Here is a 19,590-nt window from a genome sequence, read left to right as displayed (position 1 = left end):
ATTTGTGACTTTTTATGTTACCTATTCTACAACAGAGGAGAAAGAATCGCAAACTTTGGTGCTTGAGCGATATTCCGAAAGCAATTAAATTTAAATGATGACAGCACTTGTTCCCATTGAAACAATTGAAGTTTTATTCAATAAGTATCCAGCAAGAGCCATTGACACGAGATAGATGCTGTGGATGCGCATTAGTTCAGATTGATTTAATCCATACTCTTTATATTGATTTAATGCATTTGGTATCAAGTTTTGGATCAAGATTTAGCTCATGAATTATGAAAAAGAAACCTTGCTGGAATCTTGTGTGTCCTAAGAAGTTTTATGTATTTTTGAAATTAATAGGCTGTTATATCTCACGTAATAGGCTGTTTTACTTCACGCAAATCTGCCAGGAAAAGGCCTACTTTCCCACACCAAATTAGCAGTGCTGCAATGGTTCATTACGGCACTGATTTGCTTTGCGTACGCCCCATTCACAAGAAAGGCGACCATTTGGAATGTGAGAACTTCAGGGCGATCACTATTTTGAATGCTGCCTACAAAGTGCTATCCCAGATCATCTTCCGTCGTCTGTCACCTAAAACAAACGAGTTCGTGGGAAGTTATCAAGCCGGCTTCATCGACGGCCGGTCGACAACGGACCAGATCTTTACCGTACGGCAAATCCTCCAAAAATGCCGTGAATACCAGGTCCCAACGCATCACCTGTTCATCGACTTCAAAGCGGCATACGACAGTATCGACCGCGCAGAGCTATGGAGAATCATGGACGAAAACGGCTTTCCTGGGAAGCTGACTAGACTGATTAAAGCAACGATGAACGGTGTGCAAAACTGCATAAGGGTTTCGGGTGAACTATCTAGTTCATTCGAATCTCGCCGGGGACTTCGACAAGGTGATGGACTCTCATGCCTACTCTTCAACATCGCTCTGGAAGGTGTGATGCGACGAGCCGGGCTCAACAGCCGGGGAACGATTTTCACAAAATCCGGACAATTTGTGTGCTTTGCGGACGACATGGACATTATTGCCAGAACATTTGGAACGGTGGCAGAGCTGTACACCCGCCTGAAACGAGAAGCAGCAAAGGTCGGACTGGTGGTGAATGCCTCAAAAACAAAGTACATGCTGGTAGCCCGAGCAGGGAATGAGAACAAACCAATAACAAATTGATAACTCATTTTGTTATTGATAACAAAATGAAATCAAAATAAGTGTTCTTTCCAAATTGTTTTTATTTAATATCAAATTGAGATATCATTTTGTTATCATTTCAAAAACTCAATGATAACAAAATTTGATTTCAAAAATCCAAAAAAGGTTTAATATGCTTTATTAATATTAATTATATTCACAAAATTTTTGTTAAATCTACCAGAGTATTTTACTTACATATTGACACAAAATTTATAATTTGCTGATTCTGGGTAATGGTCATGCTATTGATTTAAATTGGCTTGAACTTTAGTAAGTCTTTTTAGGGTGACTGGATATTATCGACAGGTTTGTTCTCTTCGTTATGAGGGGGTACTCATTGGCGAAGTTGCCTGAAACTTGGCTGGGAAAGATTTGAGGCCAACTTTGAATTCAGCAGGTTTCAAAAAGCCTTCCATGACGAAGAGAACAAAACTACCCAGAATACAAAAGTTCCTAGATATCAGTTATTTCAATCTAAACATATTGCCAAAAATTTTTAAATTTTTAAATTCTATATTATAGGCAAATGAAGTTAGATATGGCCAACCGAAGTAATTTACGGTCATTCTACTGTTGAAGGTCACATATTTTACCTTTATAAAGTATTCTCGCGCGAAAAAGGATTCATTGTAGCTCCGTACCAAAATGATGAATCTCGTTATGTTTGAAGTTTTGAAAATAACACAGATATTTATCATACATGAAAATGATGAATGCTATTTCATTTATTGTTATGCCAAACGGCCATTTTACCAATCAACAATTATGCCAGATTATGCCATTTGGCCGTTATGCCAAAAGACTATGTCAAACGACATTATGCCATACCCGATAGAATTATTGTAGTAAAATATTTTTTCAATGTCATCATTTTCCCCGGGTAACGAGGGAAAAAGCTGAGAAGCCGAATGCGAATCAATTCGATGCTCGATGGCATTCAATTTGAGTCCCGATGCCTGTGGCTCTGGGATGTCGTGAACATCTCACACTTTTGTTTTGCTGCAGTGCATATAATCAGAAGGAAAAGCTGAAATATAATTAATCTATACAAAAATATTAACCCTCGAGCGATCGCGCTGTTATATTTTGTACAACACGTTGAAAAAATCTCGCTTTTTGTACGCTTTTTTGTGGTGTTGACGCAGGTAGTCAACCGCGCGAGTTACGGAAGGTTAAGGGCAGTTGTCCTTTGACTCCAAATTTACTTTTCTTTGTCACTTCAATGTCCATCATTAATCTTTTAGTTGAATCATGGTATAGTTATGCTACATATCTATGAGGATATCATATCCGATTTCCAAACACAACTTTTCTTCGTTTAGGCTAAAAGTTATAGAAATGACTGTTGATGAAATGTTAGTGTTACAATCGATAATACTACGCCATTAAAAGGTGCCATATTCTGATAATATCGTATCAAACAAAACAAGTTTTCAATCTTCAAGAGTCATCTAAATTTAAAATAAAATCTAATTTATTTTTTTTCTTATTCATGTAAATTAATGCCTAATAAAATATCAAAATGAATACTAAATGTGTTATTAATTTTTAGTTATTACCCTTTAGATTTGATAACTCCCTGAGAACTGCGTATGATATCAAGTCGTAAAATGTAGATAACAAAATGAGGTATCAATTTGTTATCAATGAGAACTCATGCTGATTTCAATTAGATATTCCAGTACATTATTTTGTTATCATTTTTGTTATGTTAACACTTAAGTCATACAAAATGAAAACTCACTTTGTTATCAAAATTCGTGATATCTAAATAACTCAATTTGTTTTTAATTAGTTCTCATTCCCTGCTCGGGAGGCGGAACCGAAAACGACCGGATCCGTCTGGGTAGTAATGTTACGATAGACGGGGATACTTTCGAGGTGGTGGAGGAATTCGTCTACCTCGGATCCTTACTGACGGCTGACAACAACGTGAGCCGTGAAATTCGGAGGCGCATCATCAGCGGAAGTCGGGCCTACTACGGGCTCCAGAAGAAACTGCGGTCGAAAAAGATTCACCCACGCACCAAATGCACCATGTACAACACGCTAATAAGACCGGTAATCCTCTACGGGCACGAGACATGGACCATGCTCGAGGAGGACCTGCAAGCACTCGGAGTTTTCGAGCGACGCGTGCTAACGACGATCTTCGGCGGTGTGCAGGAGAACGGTATGTGGCGGAGAAGAATGAACCACGAGCTCGCTGCACTTTACGGCGAACCCAGCATCCAGGAGGTGGCCAAAGCCGGAAGGATACGGTGGGCAGGGCATGTTGCAAGAATGCCGGACAACAACCCTGTAAAGCTGGTGTTTGCAACTGATCCGGTTGGCACAAGAAGGCGTGGAGCGCAGAGAGCACGATGGGCGGACCAGGTGGAGCGTGACTTGGCGAGCATCGGGCGCAACCGAGGATGGAGAGCGGCAGCCACGAACCGTGTATTATGGAGAAATATTGTTGATTCAGTTTTATCTTGAATTTGATGTAATACTAAATAAATGAATGAATGAATGATCCATTACATCACTGTTTTCTGTTTTGATAAACTTCTGGATGCTTTCTGAAGGCAGTTTTGAAAAATGGTGATAACTGCACAGTATAACCTGCTATGATCAGACTTTCTTATACATGGCTATGAACATCAGTGTGCAGTTTGTTGGAAAAAGTTTTGTTAAAAACTATCCTCAAGCGGTAATTTATAAAATTGCAAAAACACACGGTGCAGAACTCGATTTTCACAGTACTCGTCGTAATTATCCAACTCGGCAAGCTTCGTTGGATAAATGTACGACTCGTACTGTAATAATCTTCATTCTGCACCTTGTAGCATAAACTACTATTACAGTACTATAACTTTTGCCACGTTAAAGACTGGGTATCGTATAATTCAAATCCCATTGCGATAACCAGCCTCTGGTCAACAACTCCTATCCAAATCTCCACGTGGTACCAGCCTGAAACTACGAGCAACCTAAGGGATGATCGGGTATCCAACTCTGATGGGAACTTTGGTCGTAGGCTTGCAGGAAAGGGGGGTTTGCTTCTGTGAAGCGGCTTACAACAGCGTCTTTTCCCCGTGTTAGCGAAAAACTCTAAGCTCAACCGTGCAATGTGCAATATAGTCCTCCGGAAAGTAGGGGGCCTGACAACTTTGCGAATCGGCCGTAAAAAAAAGGGACTGGAACAGAAATTCCGCAGAAGAATATAATGGAGTATTTGTTCATCAGTCGTCGAGACCTCATTTCATCCGAAAAGGTTATCCTCATCAAGGAAGTCTCAGCGTTTTTAAATTCCGCCTCGTGCTCTTCTGCAAAGTTTCTTTGATTTACTTGTACTGCAGGTGGATCACAGTAAGCTTTGAGCTTTGGACTTAGAATTGGCTTGTACTGCTGCAGGACGATTCTAACCAAAGCGTACGCCCCTTGCAAGAAGTTTACTGAATTGAAGTTCTCGTAACGCGGAAGTTTCAAAGAACAAACTTCTGGTTTAATCTTTGGTGGTCTGTACTGCAGAACGTCAAAGAAAAACCGGCAAGCTAAACCAACGTGACGTCGTAAGATCGTTGACGAGTTGCGTCAACGATATATGAACCGGGACTAACGTCAACAACACCAACAACGAAAACGGACTTGCGATTGGCAACTCGGGACGTGGAAGTGCCGATCCTTCAACTTCGTCGGGAGCACTAGCTTATTTGCCGATCTACGGGAGAATCGCGGGTTCGGCATCATAGCGCTGCAGGAGGTGTGTTGGACAGGTCCATGGTGCGAACGTATAGAGGAAATCATACCATTGCCAGAACGGACGGAAAACAATCCTGAGACAGCCCGTGCCATCGTTGAAAACCACTAGGTCCTATATGGACGATTTTCTGGATAGCGTTGATACAGTCGAAGAAGCGGTGGAGCTTATCGAAGACGTGAAACACGTTCACGTTCCATGGCTGGGATAGAGATCCGTAATCCGCATCCAACTCACCGGTAATTGTCGAGTGCATCGGATCTGATAGCGAAACTAAACAAAAGCCAGTCAAAATGGAGTCGACCGTCGAAAGAGTTCTGTGCATGGTGTGGAAACCAGCGGAAGATATCTTTACGTACGAGTTGGACCTAAAAGCGGAAGTACGGAACATCGTGTTGAACAAATAATCGCCTACAAAGCGCCAAGTCCTGTGGACAATCATGTCTCTTTTCGAGCCGTTGGGTTTAGTAGAAGATGGAGCGTGCTGTTAGTGAAAACCAACGAAGTTGGCGTTCCAATGGATCAGTATATAAATGCGCAGAGATGTTTGTGGATGCCAGCGAAAACGCATACGCTTGCGTTGCATACCTGCGAAGTTCGAATAACGGGATCCCACGGTGTACGCTGATTGCGGCGAAGACGAAAGTAGTGGCACTAAAACCGTTATCAATTACACGGCTGGAATTGTATGCGGCTCTTATCGAGAGCCGTTTACTGGACACCATCTACAAGTCTCTAATTATCCCCATCTCGGCACGATATGTCTGGGCTGACTCTACAACAGTATTGGCGAGGCTGAGGTCTGAGACGCGGCGGTACCATCAGTTCGTCGGATTTCGAGATGGAGAGATCCTAACTGAGACAACCATCGGTGAGTGGAGGTAAATTCAGTCGAAACTGAATGTTGCTGATCAGGCAACGAAGTGGAAGAATGGACCAAGTTTCAACCCAGAAGATTGGTGGTACTCCGGGCCAAGTTTTCTATCCGCCCGGACGGAAATATGGGCTGAACATGCATCGGAGGATATCGTAACAACGGAAGCCATGCGATCAACGTTCTTGCACAATCGAAAGCTGCATACACCGTTCATCGTAGCTGTCGAGAGATTTTCCAAATGGACAAGATTAGTACGAGCTACAGCCTACGTTATCAGAGCGATCAAACGGTTGCTTAGTCTAAAGGAAGAACTGCTGAGTGCGGAAACACTACTGTGGAGGCAATTACAAAGGGAATCATAGCCGGAGGAATACTCTACGCTTCTGTACAACAAAGAACACCCTCGCGAAGAACCTCGGAAGTTGGGAAGATCGAGCGCAATGTTCAACATGACACCGATGCTGGACAGCAATGGAGTGCTGTGGATGAACATCGGGTAACGGAACTGCTTGTGGAAAGCTACCACATCCGTTTCCTGCAAGGAAACAAGGAGACGGTTGTTAATGAATTGCGGCAACCTTTTCAGATACAAAAACTCCGGTGGGTTGTATCGAAGGTAGCCAAACAATGTCAGCATTGCCATGTGCGGAAAGCGACTCCCCAGGAACCAATGTTGGCACTATTACCTGAAATTCAGCTAACATCGTTCATCTGACCGTTCATTCAGTGGACTATTTTGGGCTGACTTTTTACGTGCCTAACCATCAGGGTCGTGCACCTCGAGGTGGTCCACAGCTTATCAACGCAGTCGTGTGTGTCATAGCCGTCCGTTGATTCGTTGCACGCAGTGGATCTCCCGCAACCTTCTGTTCCGACAACAGAACTAATTTTGTGGGAACGAACAACTTCTTCTTTCTGGCTCTACGTCCCACTGGGACTTGGCATGCCTCGCTTCAACTTAGTGTTCTTTGAGCATTTCCACAGTTATTAATTAAAGGGCTTCCTTTGCCTGCCATTGCATGAATTTGTATATTGTGAGGCAAGTACAATGATACACTATGCCTAGGGAGTCGAGAAAATTTTCCCGACCGGAACGGGAATCGAACCCGCCGTCTCCGGATTGGCGATCCATAGCCTTAACCACTAGGCTAACTGGAGACCCAGAGGGAGCGAACAACCTGCTTCGGGAATAATTTCGTGTGATTGGAGAGTGCTGTGCTCCTGGAAACAATAGCTCTGGAGCCAGAATCCATTGTGAATTCCAGACCACAGACCTACGTCCCGCTGGATCATGTGAACCAAGAAGCACTGTTGCCCAATCATTTCCTGCTATACGCAACCAAGTCGGAATATTGAAGAGGAAAAGGCACCACTAAGAGACAGGTGGAAGTTGGCGAAGTATCTCGTCGATACTTTCTGAACTCGCTGTGTCCGCGAATATCTTCCCACGACCCGCGACGTACCAACTGGTTCCCGCCAGTGAGGCCACTGAAACCGAGGGATCTAGTTGTCGTGAGCATGATTATGACCATAGTAGACGACACACTTCGTAGTTGCTACTCCGTGGTTGACCGCAGCAATCGAAATTACACAGAAAGCCAATGAATAGGGCCTGGGATTAGCTGGGTTTGTGGAACAGTTCTGGAAGTTCTTCAGGGAAGGATGAACCGGTGCTCAGAGCAGTAGTGCAAACGGCACGAGGACTGGTAAACCGGCAAGCAGCGAAGTTGGCGCTACTAGAGTTGAAAGGGGTACCGAAAGAAGAATCAGAACTCTGGCGTACCGGAGCTACACGAGCGGGGGAATGTTGGCGAACCACTGTGCAGTTTATCGAACTCGAAGGAGTGAGTACATGGTACGCACTCCTTCGCAGTAATCATCGGTCATGCGTTGATGGCTTGGAAGGTGTCATTGGAAATAGGCAAGGACAGATAGTTTTTTGATATCACCAGTGAAGCGAAGAGGTTTACCTAAGGACTGTTCATTAAAGCAAGTGGACACCTGTTTTTCTATAGAAAATATGTATTTTCGAACAAATTCATAAGTTTATTTTTTATAAATGACAATCAATATACATGTGGCCAAATTCACGTGAGTTTGAACATTTACTTCGCTTTTCGGAAGAACGCTCGGACTTTCCTCTTGATACCTCCCATTAGATTCTGCACAACTTTCTCCGTAACTTTTCGTTGTGCCGCAGGCCAAATTTTTTTGAATCAATCAACAGAGCTTGCTTCTCTTCCATCTTTCTTAAGATGCCGCTTAATTATTGTCCAGTATCTTTCCACAGGACGCTGTTCAGAGAAGTTTTGTGGATTTTGCCATTTTTCGACAAAATCGACTTTTTCCGTCTTGAGCATCTCTAGTGTAGAAGAAGCGTAATAAGCGGATGCCAGATCCGCCTAAAACAAAAGAGGATCCGTATGTTTTCGGTAGATAAGTAGAAGTCGATTTTTGATGCATTCCTTTCTGTTATTTTCACCGTTGATTGTTCCCGTTGTGAAATACGAAGAACTCTTTAAGCCACATGAACAATTGGCTTGCCACACTAAAAACTTTTTCCCAAATTTTTCAGTTCTATTGTACCCTACATCATCCGGCACATCTGTCACCTGCTTAGCGTTAAAAAGTTGCGGTCCGGGAATTGTATTAGTAAGCCAATTCTCGAAACGACAACTTTTTGGAACACCATTTGTGCAGAATTATTCTGCTAGTCGCAAAGCTAATACGACCTATCGCTCGAAATTTCTTACTTTTTCCGTTTTCTTTGAGTGTGTTGCCGAAGTGAACAATGTTTTTACACACTGAGCAAAAATTCACATTTTTTTGTTCAGTTTTAACTCTAAACTATTGGTAAACAAATGTCCACTTTCTTTAATGAACAGTCCTTAAAGCTAAAGATTACTCTAAACTTAAACTTATTTGTACCTTATTCTACATTGCTAATATTTACAATTGTGAATTCGAGAGGTAAGAATGAATTATACATGATTGAATTTGTTATCCTAAACTTATAATTATTAGCACAGATTGAAATCACATAGTGGAACATAGTGAGGACAAATATAACCTAGAATTTGTAAAAGAACACCAAAAGTGAGTAAAACATATTCCTAAATATGTCTAATACTAACATTCAAATAAAATTTATAGCTTTGAAACTGTGTCAAACGGAGCCGCTATCAGGAGTGTTCATTTCTCGCCCGAACCGAGAGTTGTTCCCAGCAACACGCGAGCGGGAAACAGCTTCCATATGCAGAGGCGCATGATCGCTTGGTAGATCGACGAAAGAATGTGCAGGTCGAGGATCAAGGGCCGATTCTTCAACTTCAGCAAAATCAACGTACACAGGTCACACTTCGGAAGCACTGATGATGACAAAGACGTATTCTGCGTGAAACTCAAACGCGAGTACGAACACTGCCCAAACCACAACATGGAGATCATCATAAGAGATGTAAACGCTTAGGTTGGCCAGGAGGAGGAATTCAGACGAAGGTAGGAAAATTTAGCGCCCTCCAGCTGGCGGACGAAAAAGACTTACGACTCATTGATTTCGCTGCTTATAAAAAGACGGCCATGCGAAGCACCTTTTCCCTTATCGTTACACCTGGAGACCACCACAGCAGACAGAATCGCAAATCGGGCGGATGGTTGACGGATGGTACTTCTCTAACATTTTCGACGTCAGGACTAATCGTGACCTATAGTCAAACTCAGTGGCGATTCCCTAACCTCAAATCTACCTGTTCAACAAATGTAAACTCTCGCATTTTCTCAACAAATTAACATGTAACTTGTACAGAACGACGAGAATAGCCGTTTCCATCCATTTTCAATTTGATTCACAACCTGAACTCTCCGCCATTTAAAGTTTTAGGGTTGTTGAACAGGTAAAAAGTGAGGTTACGAGTCGCCACTGGTCAAACTGCGCCTAAAACTTTTCGTCAGCAACAATGTGCGGTACCGGCGACTGCCACGGTACAACCTTGAGCGACTAAAGCAACCGGATGTCGCCTCAGCATACGCACAGCATCTCGATATCGTTGCCGGACAAGGGTGAGCTCGAAGACTGCTGGAGTACAGTTAAAGCCGCTATCAACGACGCAACCGACGGCACCATTGTATATGACGGAACGAATGATTCGAGGAGTCCAGTCCAGAGCAATGTTGGAGGAGAAGAATACAGCGCGTGCGGTAATACTACAGCATACAACCCGGCAGAACGTGGAACGACACAAACAGAGGCGGCAACAGCAGACCCACCTCTTTCGGGAGAAAAATCGTCACATGGAGGAAGCGGAGTGCGAGTAAATGGCACAGCTGTGCCGTTCTTAAGAAACACGGTAGCTCTGTCAGATGCTCAACACATCTTCACAACGGCTTCGTGCCGCGAGCCGAAATAAGCAAGGATAAGGACGGGAGCCTCATGACGAGTGAACATCAGGGGATCGAAAGGTGGAAGCAGTATTTCGATGAGCACCTGAATGGCGTGGAGAGCACAGATATAAATGCCAAGGCAACAGGAAAAATGACTACGTCAGTACAGCGAGCCATCTCCCATGTTCGAGGAAGTTAAGGATGCTATCCAGCAGCTCAAGAACAATAATTCGGCTAGGAAGGATGGTATCGAAGCTAAAATCATTAAAATAGTCACAGATAGCTAATAGTCACAGGAGGAGTGGAGGTAAGGTGTCATTTGTCATATCAGCAAGAAAGGAGTGTGGAGTGTGAGACCTCCTGAGCGATGACAGTTTTAAATGTCGTCTACAAAGTGCTATCCAAGATCATCATCCGCCGGCTTTATCCTAAAGTGAATGAGTTCGTAGGAAGTTATCAAGCCGGCTTCGTCGACGGCCAAAGGACAACGGACCAGATTTCAACCTTGCGGCAAATCCTTCAAAAAATCCAGGTCCCAACGCAGTTTATAATCTTCAAGGCGGCGTATTCCTATTCCGATCAAAGCGATGATGGTCGATATAAAAAAATGCGTAAGGGTTTCGGTTGATCCGGCTAGTTTTTTCGAATCTCGTCGGGGACTACGACAAAGTGATATACTCCAGTGCAATACCGCACTGGAAGATGTTATAGCGAGCCGGGCACGGTTTTCACGAAATCCGACCAATTTGTCTGTTTTGCGGATGAAATGGATATTATTACTATGTAGAACATTTGGAGCGATGGCTAAACTGTACACAAGTCTGAAACGTGAAGCAAAGGTCGGACTGATGGCGAACGCGTCAAAGTACATGCTAGCTGGAGGAATCGTGAATCACATGGTAATCCTAGGACACTTTCGAGGTGGTCAAGGTCTTCGTCTAACGTTAGCCGTATTTCACCGGCGGGTTACCATCAGTGGAAGTCGAGCTCCACAATAACCTGCGGTCAAAAATGATTCACCCCCGCACCAAATATACCATGTACAGGACGCTAATAGGCTGGTGGTGCATTACGGGCACGAGACCTGGATTATGCTCGAAGAGGGCATACAATGTCGTACAACAACCCTGCAAAATTGATGATCGTCTCAGAATCGGTTGATACTAGAAGATGTGCAGCTCAGCTGACATGATAGGTGAACCGGTAGCACGTGATCTGGTAAGTATCTGCTGCAATCCGAGTGTTTTGGCATACAGTTGATGATTATGTCACAGACAAACAGACGTAACACCTTGAACAATTTTCATGGAAATCCATCGCCCAGTGGAAAAGTTGCACGAATCACTGTGTTGTGCAATATCGTCAACAGAAAGCGCTAATGTGAAACGTCAAACGCATAGAAAAACGAAGCTTGTGCCTCTGGTTGTGAAAGCCACAACTACGAAATTTTAAAATGATCGTTAAAGCGTGGTCGATGGAAATTTCGCAAGTGTTACGTCTGTTTGTCTGTGATTATGTTTTATCCTAACGTAGAACAAACAAAAATGTTCACGTCATTTCACTGCCATTAAGATCTGTAATTAGGGCAGGTTAACTGTCAAACTTTCTAGGATAAAGATTTCTTCATACTTGCAGGTAATCGATTAGCTAAGGATTTAATAAAGTCAACAACTTTTTCACAGATATATCCATCCAATGTCCCCCACTAGGTTGTACGCATATCTACAAATAAACAGAAACAACCTCAACACAGCATGACCCGCAGTTAAATGAAATCCATCACTAACATTAAACCGAAATTGAAAATAAAGAAATCTCATTTACGACGAGCGAGCGAGCGAGCTTGCACACGATGTACAATGCGAAAGGCATGGCAGCAGTACGCAGCATTAGGTTGCAATGTGGAACATCTGTCTGGATTTTTGCTAAATTCGCCTTCACCGGCAGGCAGGAACTTATTTCTGTGACAGTGATAGATGTTGCTCCACACTACTGACTCACGATTACCAACTGTAACGTAACATGCTTTGCTGTTGACTGTTTCGTTTTTCTAGTCCCAAACCCAAACTAGGTATGTGCTGTTGTATGTTCAACTAAATAGCCGTTTCTTGGCGGAACGTTTCTGTCTGATAGAATCAGTACTTTTCCTCTTTTAGCGACACAATCCATCGATGTCAACCAGAAGAGGATGCAACGACAGTAATTGCATAATAGTAAAACCGTTCCTTTTACTGTATTGTGCCGAAGAATACATTGGCTCCTCAAAAGGTTAATGAGAAAAATGTAAATACATAGTCGTAAAGATTGGCTTCCAATAGAAATAATTTAGTTTTTATTATAAGCTTTTAACAATGAAAGAAAAACTTATTCTTTCTACGATTGCATGACAGTAAGTGAAACGTGACAGTCCCATTTTAACACAACACAATACACCTCACATGGATCCCCCGAAAGCTGGCGATAGCTTTCACCTCAATTCAATTTACGCCGAATAAAAATACTGGAAACTCACAGACAGATAAGATTTTTTTTATATAATTTCCTTGATCCCGTTTCCATGTCCTCGCGCACATGCAATTTCAAAACGAAGAAAAGAAAAAGGGAAAACTTCTCTTACCTTGATCGCTTTCGGGATTTTCTTGATTTTCCATGAACAGTCGCCGTAGCTCTTCCTCCTGCTCCTCGTTCCAGGCACCTTTCACACCTCCGCTGGTACCGCTGCGTTTGTTGTAGACCGGAAGAGAAAAACCCCGGCGACGAGCGCCGGAAAAGCAGAAAAATCATCATTTATACACTCCTGGCTCGCTCGTGGCACACATCTGCGGCACAGACAGTGAGAGGACGACGTACACACTGGGGAAGAATTGGTGTCTGGAACCTAGCATGTCTTACTATTTCCTAGATGCTGGTATACATAATTTTGATAGAATACAGAATTATTTGAAAACCATTTTCTCTATCTAAAAACAGTTGTTTTTAAAGAAAACTACTTTCGTAATATTGTTCTCCTTTGATTTACCTTCAAGTATTAAAGTTATCAATTCGAATTAAAATCCAAAATCTAAACAATTAATTCATTTGTGCAATTCAGTATCATAATTTACATTTTATGTAACTCATTTTGGTATCATAATTTTCATTTTCATTTTCATTTTCATTTTGCAGCATTTGGTGGGGCAATGAGAGCGCAAGTCAGTCCAAAGCCGATGATAAGGAGGGGTAATGGCTGAATAGTCTTTGCTGACCACATAAACGCCATGGGATAGGAAAAGGGTATTTTGGTGTGGGATTGGGGTGTTGGTACAGACTTGACAATATCAATGCTATTCAGATGCAAAATAATTTTAAGGCTCAATAGTGAATCGCATACCTTCCAAAACCAAAAAAACAATAATCCACAAAATACCAAGCAAATCAAAGAAAGAAAAAGCGCCCGATTGTTTATTTTGTCAATTATAACAAACGGAAACTTCCACCCTCTCCGACTCACCATTCACCCGGAAAAAATGATCCTTCAGTTCTGTAAAATATATTATCCCCAATTAAGCCTTTAATCGAATTGTCCGCGTGGTCTTGTAGTACCCCTGCTAGGTAAGAACCAGTCATTGCCATACATATTAAATGCTAGACATGACCCCATGGATAGCATTTGCATATGTAAAAGCTTTGCTGATGTGACTTTCCTATTAGGCAATTCTCTCATCACATGTTTGTCTTCAAAACCTTGTCAAGCTTAGAAAATTGGAGTTAATAAACAATACATTAAAAGGTTCGAATTCCCATAGAATGAGATCATTCATTCGCACTACAACACCATAGGAGATAATATCACATTGGCTGATTACAGTACAAATGCGGAAAATCTCCCTTTCGTCCCTATCCGCAACCCGGGGACACGACCTGTTGGATTTCGAAAGCCTCGGAGAATATTACAAACCTTCAATGGCATTCCCATACACTAACCCACATTGCCCATTCAGGGGTCTGACTGGGCCTATTACCCTCCCTCGGTTTGTAATATTCTCACCAACTTGGAATTATATTTTCCCGGCACATAAATGACTTCGACAAATGTTCGATATACTATGCAGCATCATGATCAGTATAACAATATCAGATGACTTGAAGATCTGATTTTACAGAATTGTTTGCCATTGATTATACATTCAGCTATTCCAATCATTACTGCAAAGCACATCGACTACATGCCTGAAATCAAAGCTTCCTGAAAGATATAATCCAAGCCCAGGGATAACTCATTTTTATATCATAATGGCCAATTTTTCTGAACTGGCTCATTATGCAACTGAAATGAGTTGCATAATGAAAAATAGTTGTATAATGTTCATAATGCAACTCAAATGGGTTGCATTATGAAAAAATCATTGCATAAAATCAATGATGCAAATGATCACCTCAATAGTGCTCATCACAACTCATCAACTGTATATTTATCGCGTGCGATTGAACTGTGCACTGATCAGCGATGACCAGCAGCAAAGAGGTGGCAAAACGAACATGATGTAAATCACAAACGATTTTGCACACATCTGACTGTGCCGTCACACGCTCGCCCGAACAGCCGAACCATACCGAATAGGTTGGTTTGCGAAGCTACGGCACGAACGCTCGACACGCACACAGAAGCAACATTCGCATATACCGATACCATACTAATAAAGCTTCCAGCCAACGATGCTTCGCGATAAGCTGTCGAAAAGCATCGAAAGCGATGAAAAAAGATGCTTGGCTAGAACGCAACGGCTCAACGGCGAAAAGGAAGAGTCAACTATGTATGCTGATTAGTGTTGAGTCCGTTCGTGTGCTACTCGTATGGGAGGTTGATTGAATAATGTGAGGATGGGTGAAAATGTATTCGTTGTCGAAAGCAAATCGCATCATTTCGCGAATGTTTTCATCAAATAGCAAGCTTGCATAAAATTTTGTATGGAACTCGTTGCAAAACTCGATTTTTTCAGCACTCTTCGTATTTATCCAACTCGGCAAGCCTCGTTGGATAAATGTACGACTCGTACTGAAAAAAATCAACTTTTTGCAACTCGTTACATAAATAACTATTACAACATGGTCTAACTGCACAGCGTGCGGATACCGCATTAGCTATATTGACCTATACCTAGGATAGATAATACATATATGGAATCTGAATGAAAGCGAATCTGAATTAGCTACATGGACCTATAGGATAGATAATATATGGAATCTAAATCAAAGCGTCCGTATAATAGCGAAAAGTGTAACATAATTTTGACCAATAATCCCACGATTCTCCCCCAGTGTGTACCCCGGACTGAAAGCACGTCAGGAAAGTTTTAGCTGTACTCCATAAACGCCGAGGGCGCCCGGCAGCGGCGACGACGACGACGACGAAGACGCAACTTACACGTTGTTCCCGTAGACGTCCTCGTATCCCATTTCGATTCCGTTCGCTTCCTTAATCGATTTGTAGAACAGCAGTTCAGCGTAGATTTTCGGATTATTCGGTGCCAGTGCGGTAAACTGTCGAACGATATAAACACCGAGCCGGCGCAGCTCCTCGTGATGGGCATCCTTGGGGGCGTGGAATACACGTTGGAAGATCCGGAACAATGATGCCTATATAGAGATTACCGGGAGGGCGGGCGAAAAGAACGGATGGAATCGCAAGTGAGTGACAGCAGAATGAAACGCTGGTAAAAGGTTAAATTGATGCGATTACTGGCGATGAATATAAAGATGAGTGCGACGATGAGTCGGGGTTGAAGATATGCGAATCTCAGCACTACCTAGCGCATGAATACATTTCAAAATTAGAGCACACCTTATTATATGGGTTGGACGGAGTATACGTTGAAAAAGGGGAGATTCAGTACGGTGAATATTTAGTGGCTGCCTTATTTGCTATAGTAAAGAAGAATGCGTTTACACCAACAAGCGAAATATTTTGAAACAAAAATTAGTAAAACTGGGTATTTTTCATATTATTTCTGGCGTTACGCCCTAATATTTGAGTTGACCTCTTGAGTAGACAATTGTATTTTAAAAATTATAGCATCGAAAGGCACGTTGTCAAAAGTACCCGCCGAATATAAAACTACGTTTGAGCGAATACTATCTCGATATACTACACGACCTTATGTAAAAGTGTAACAGTGAGCGAACTTTACAGATTAATATATTTTGATTCACATGAAGAGACATGTTAACCAGATGTTATAGGGGTAGTCGGGGTAATTTGGCCAATGGGGCAATTTGAGCACCACTGGAAAATCACCTAAAATCTAGTAATTTTTGAAAATCCACCTAGGAGCTCCTATACTGGCCTGATATTGAAGCGATTGAAACATTAGAACGAAGTAATTTAGTCTCATAGTAAATTAGAAAAATAAAATTTAAAATTGTTGGCCAAATTACCCCGACGAGGGCTGAACAAAAACATCTCATAAGCTTCTCTTGTATAAATACCTTAAATAATTTTCAAATTAGTTTGTTTTCTGTACACTTCAAGTTGATACTATATGATTCAACACCAAGCGAAGCATATTAAGTTTGTATTGCATTAGGCGATAAAAATTCTTTATTGAAAATAGGGTGCTCATATTACCCCGACGGTTCAAAAACGACCCATAAACAACACTTTTTTCAAAAATCATATTTTGGCATTTAAACACGATTAGACTATGATATTTTTATGCAACTAGTATAATATTACCAAAAACATTCTGACCATACGATGTACGAGAGATTCAACGTTGTTTTCTGCATCTTCAATCGACTTTTGCTTAAGGTGGCCAAATTACCCCGATTTATCCTACATCACGGATGTTGTTCGATTCCGAAGGATGTGTTTTTTTTGTTTGTGTAATTTTGTTTGTTTTGTATCCTTAAATTTTTGTTGTTTAACGTCATCCATTTTGACCATATCCCTTTTCGTTTGAGCCAATTTCTTCTTGTAATAAAAATCTTAGTAAACTAGTAAACTTTATCAAATCAGTATTACGAATGGTAATAAAATAACAATAAAAAAGATCATTATTGTTTCAAAAATCTTCTTCTATTAACTTTCAATGTTGTTGTTGTAGTTGCATTGATAGGCGAAGCATGAATCGTAGAAAACAGGAAACGAAGCCACACAACTTTAAGGACATACTTGTTAGAATCCCAAAGTGGCCGCCACAATGGCCGAATTCGGCACCTACTCACGATTTCGAGAGCACAAATCTCTTCGTAAACGAAGCCAGCGCATCTGATCTTCTTATTTTAAGTTTATTACAAGTGAGCAAGAATAGAATAATAAAATGCAGTGTTGTTTGAAGCTTGTTTCTTGAGATTTGTGCTTTTGAAGTTCTGGTACACTGTTGAAGCGGGATTTCAAGACGTTTGTCCTTAAAATATGTAAAAATGTTACATTTTTGTGCACACTAGGCCACGTTGCGGAAGAATTGCTTACCAAACATTCCGCTGAACAACCTTTCTGAAGACACGAACTTTCTAGGTGGCCTCGATCATGAGATATAACATGAAAAAATGTTCTATTTTAATGCATACTAGCGCCACGTTGCGACGGAATTGCGTACTAAACATTCCACCATTTGTGAGCCATGAGTTCGCCACAGACAAACAGACGTAAGACTTCGATCATATTTCGATTCAAATCATAGTCATGGAAACATATTCAGTATTCACCCAATGCTAAAAGGACTAAGTATGGCTAACCATCAACTAGGTGGCGGTAGTGGGCAAACTTAAAACTCGTTCAAAAACGACGTGAGCGCCATGGATGTGCAGTTGGCCAACTAATAAATATATTTAAATAGACCGTCAAGTCGGTGACGACGGGAATTAGTAGAGTGTTACGTCTGTTCCTCTGTGTGTCCTCTGAACAACTTTGCTGGAGACATGAATTTTCTAAGTGGTCAGGATCGTGAGACAAAACATGCGATAATATTTAATTTCAAATGCACACTAGCGTCACTTTGCGGTAGAATTGCGTACTAATCATTCTACCATTTGAGAGCGCCACGTTGCGATGGAATTGCGTAAACATTCCACCATTTGAGAACTATGACAGCTTTGCTGAAGACATGGACTTCCTAAGTGGTCTGGATCGTAAGATAAAACATGTGAAAGTGTTCTTTTTCAAAGAACACCAGAACCACGTTGCGGGAGAATTGAGAGCCATGAGTCCTCTGAACAACATTGTTAAAGACACAAACTTTCTAGGTGGCCTGGATCATGAGATGAAACTTGAAAAAAATGCACACTAGCGCCACGTTGCGGTAGAATTGCCTACCAAACATTCCACCATTTGAGGGCCATGAGTCCTCTGAACCACTTTGCTGAGACAGTAACTTTCAAGGTGGTCTTGATCATGAGATATTCATAAGATAAAACATTTGAAAATTCACTATTTTTAACGACGTACTAGCGCCACGTAGCAGTGGAACTGAGTTATCTGAGCTACTTCCGAAGACCGCAACTTGATAGAAGCTATACATTTCTTGAATGATGCGATTTTCCGGTGGTGCTAAACTTTCCAGGGTGCTACAATATTGAATTGGGGTGTTGCAATACTACATGAAGCGATTCCATTTTTATGACGGGTAGCGTATAAAACATTGTACTTGCCACACAATGTACAAATTCATGCGATGGCAGGCAAAGATTAAAGATTCAATTAATAACTGTGGAAGTGCTCTAAGAACACTAAGTTGAAGAGACAGGCCAAGTTCCAATGCGAACGTCGAGTCGTAAAGAAGAAGAAAAAGAAGAAGAAGAAGAAGCGTATAAAGTATCCTGCGTAGTGCAGCACTATTGGCATGGCTCTCCGGAGCAAATAGGCTGTGTTATCACCAGACGGCAATCTTTTGGTCAACACCACAATCAGCACTCCAGAGGCGAAGCAAATAGAAATGGAGAAGAAGCGACACACGGTGTGTCTGGTAGAACAAAATTAATTTAAAAAAATCGGTATCGCAAAAACACCCACCAAACGAAAGCTGAAGGTCCCCTCTTTAATTTGAGACTAATGGCCGATTTCTTCACCTCGGCTTAACCGGTAAGTCAGGCTTACCCATATAGTTAAACCTGGCTTAACGCTTAAGCCAGGGTGAAGAAATCGCCCCTAAAAGAAGAAAGTTCTATCGGCGGGTCTAGAACATTTTTTTTTTTCAAATATTACTCTGTTTGAGACTTGAGTTTTTTTCTTTTTTCAACCTTGACTGTGGCCAGGGCTTGTATGAGGTCGCCCATTAGTAACGTGTCCTTTCAAAAGAGTAAACGGGTCAAATCAAAAATTAATAATTTCCCTTACAAAATATTGCTTAGACATAAAGTGCAAAAAAAAAATATTAAAGGCAGTTGTATAAAATTTCAGCAGTATCTGGGCATA

At 41.7% G+C, this 19,590-nt stretch overlaps 1 protein-coding gene across 1 annotated transcript in view; it reads right to left on the bottom strand.

Moving 5' to 3' along the window:
- Window positions 1-19,590, bottom strand: part of LOC109431463 (protein timeless homolog) — a 259,401-nt gene that overhangs the window by 1,927 nt on the left and 237,884 nt on the right. The window contains exons 12-13 of the mRNA XM_062845733.1: window positions 15,604-15,815; window positions 12,817-12,917 (exon numbers count right to left, since the gene is read on the bottom strand). Of these exons, the coding sequence (XP_062701717.1) occupies window positions 12,817-12,917; window positions 15,604-15,815 (313 nt within the window). The remainder of the gene's footprint in view (window positions 1-12,816; window positions 12,918-15,603; window positions 15,816-19,590) is intronic.

Source organism: Aedes albopictus, chromosome 1 (assembly GCF_035046485.1).
Source record: "Aedes albopictus strain Foshan chromosome 1, AalbF5, whole genome shotgun sequence".
Lineage (NCBI taxonomy): Eukaryota > Metazoa > Arthropoda > Insecta > Diptera > Culicidae > Aedes > Aedes albopictus.
Note: the sequence above shows the minus strand (reverse complement) of the source record. Positions and strands in the feature narration are given on the sequence as shown.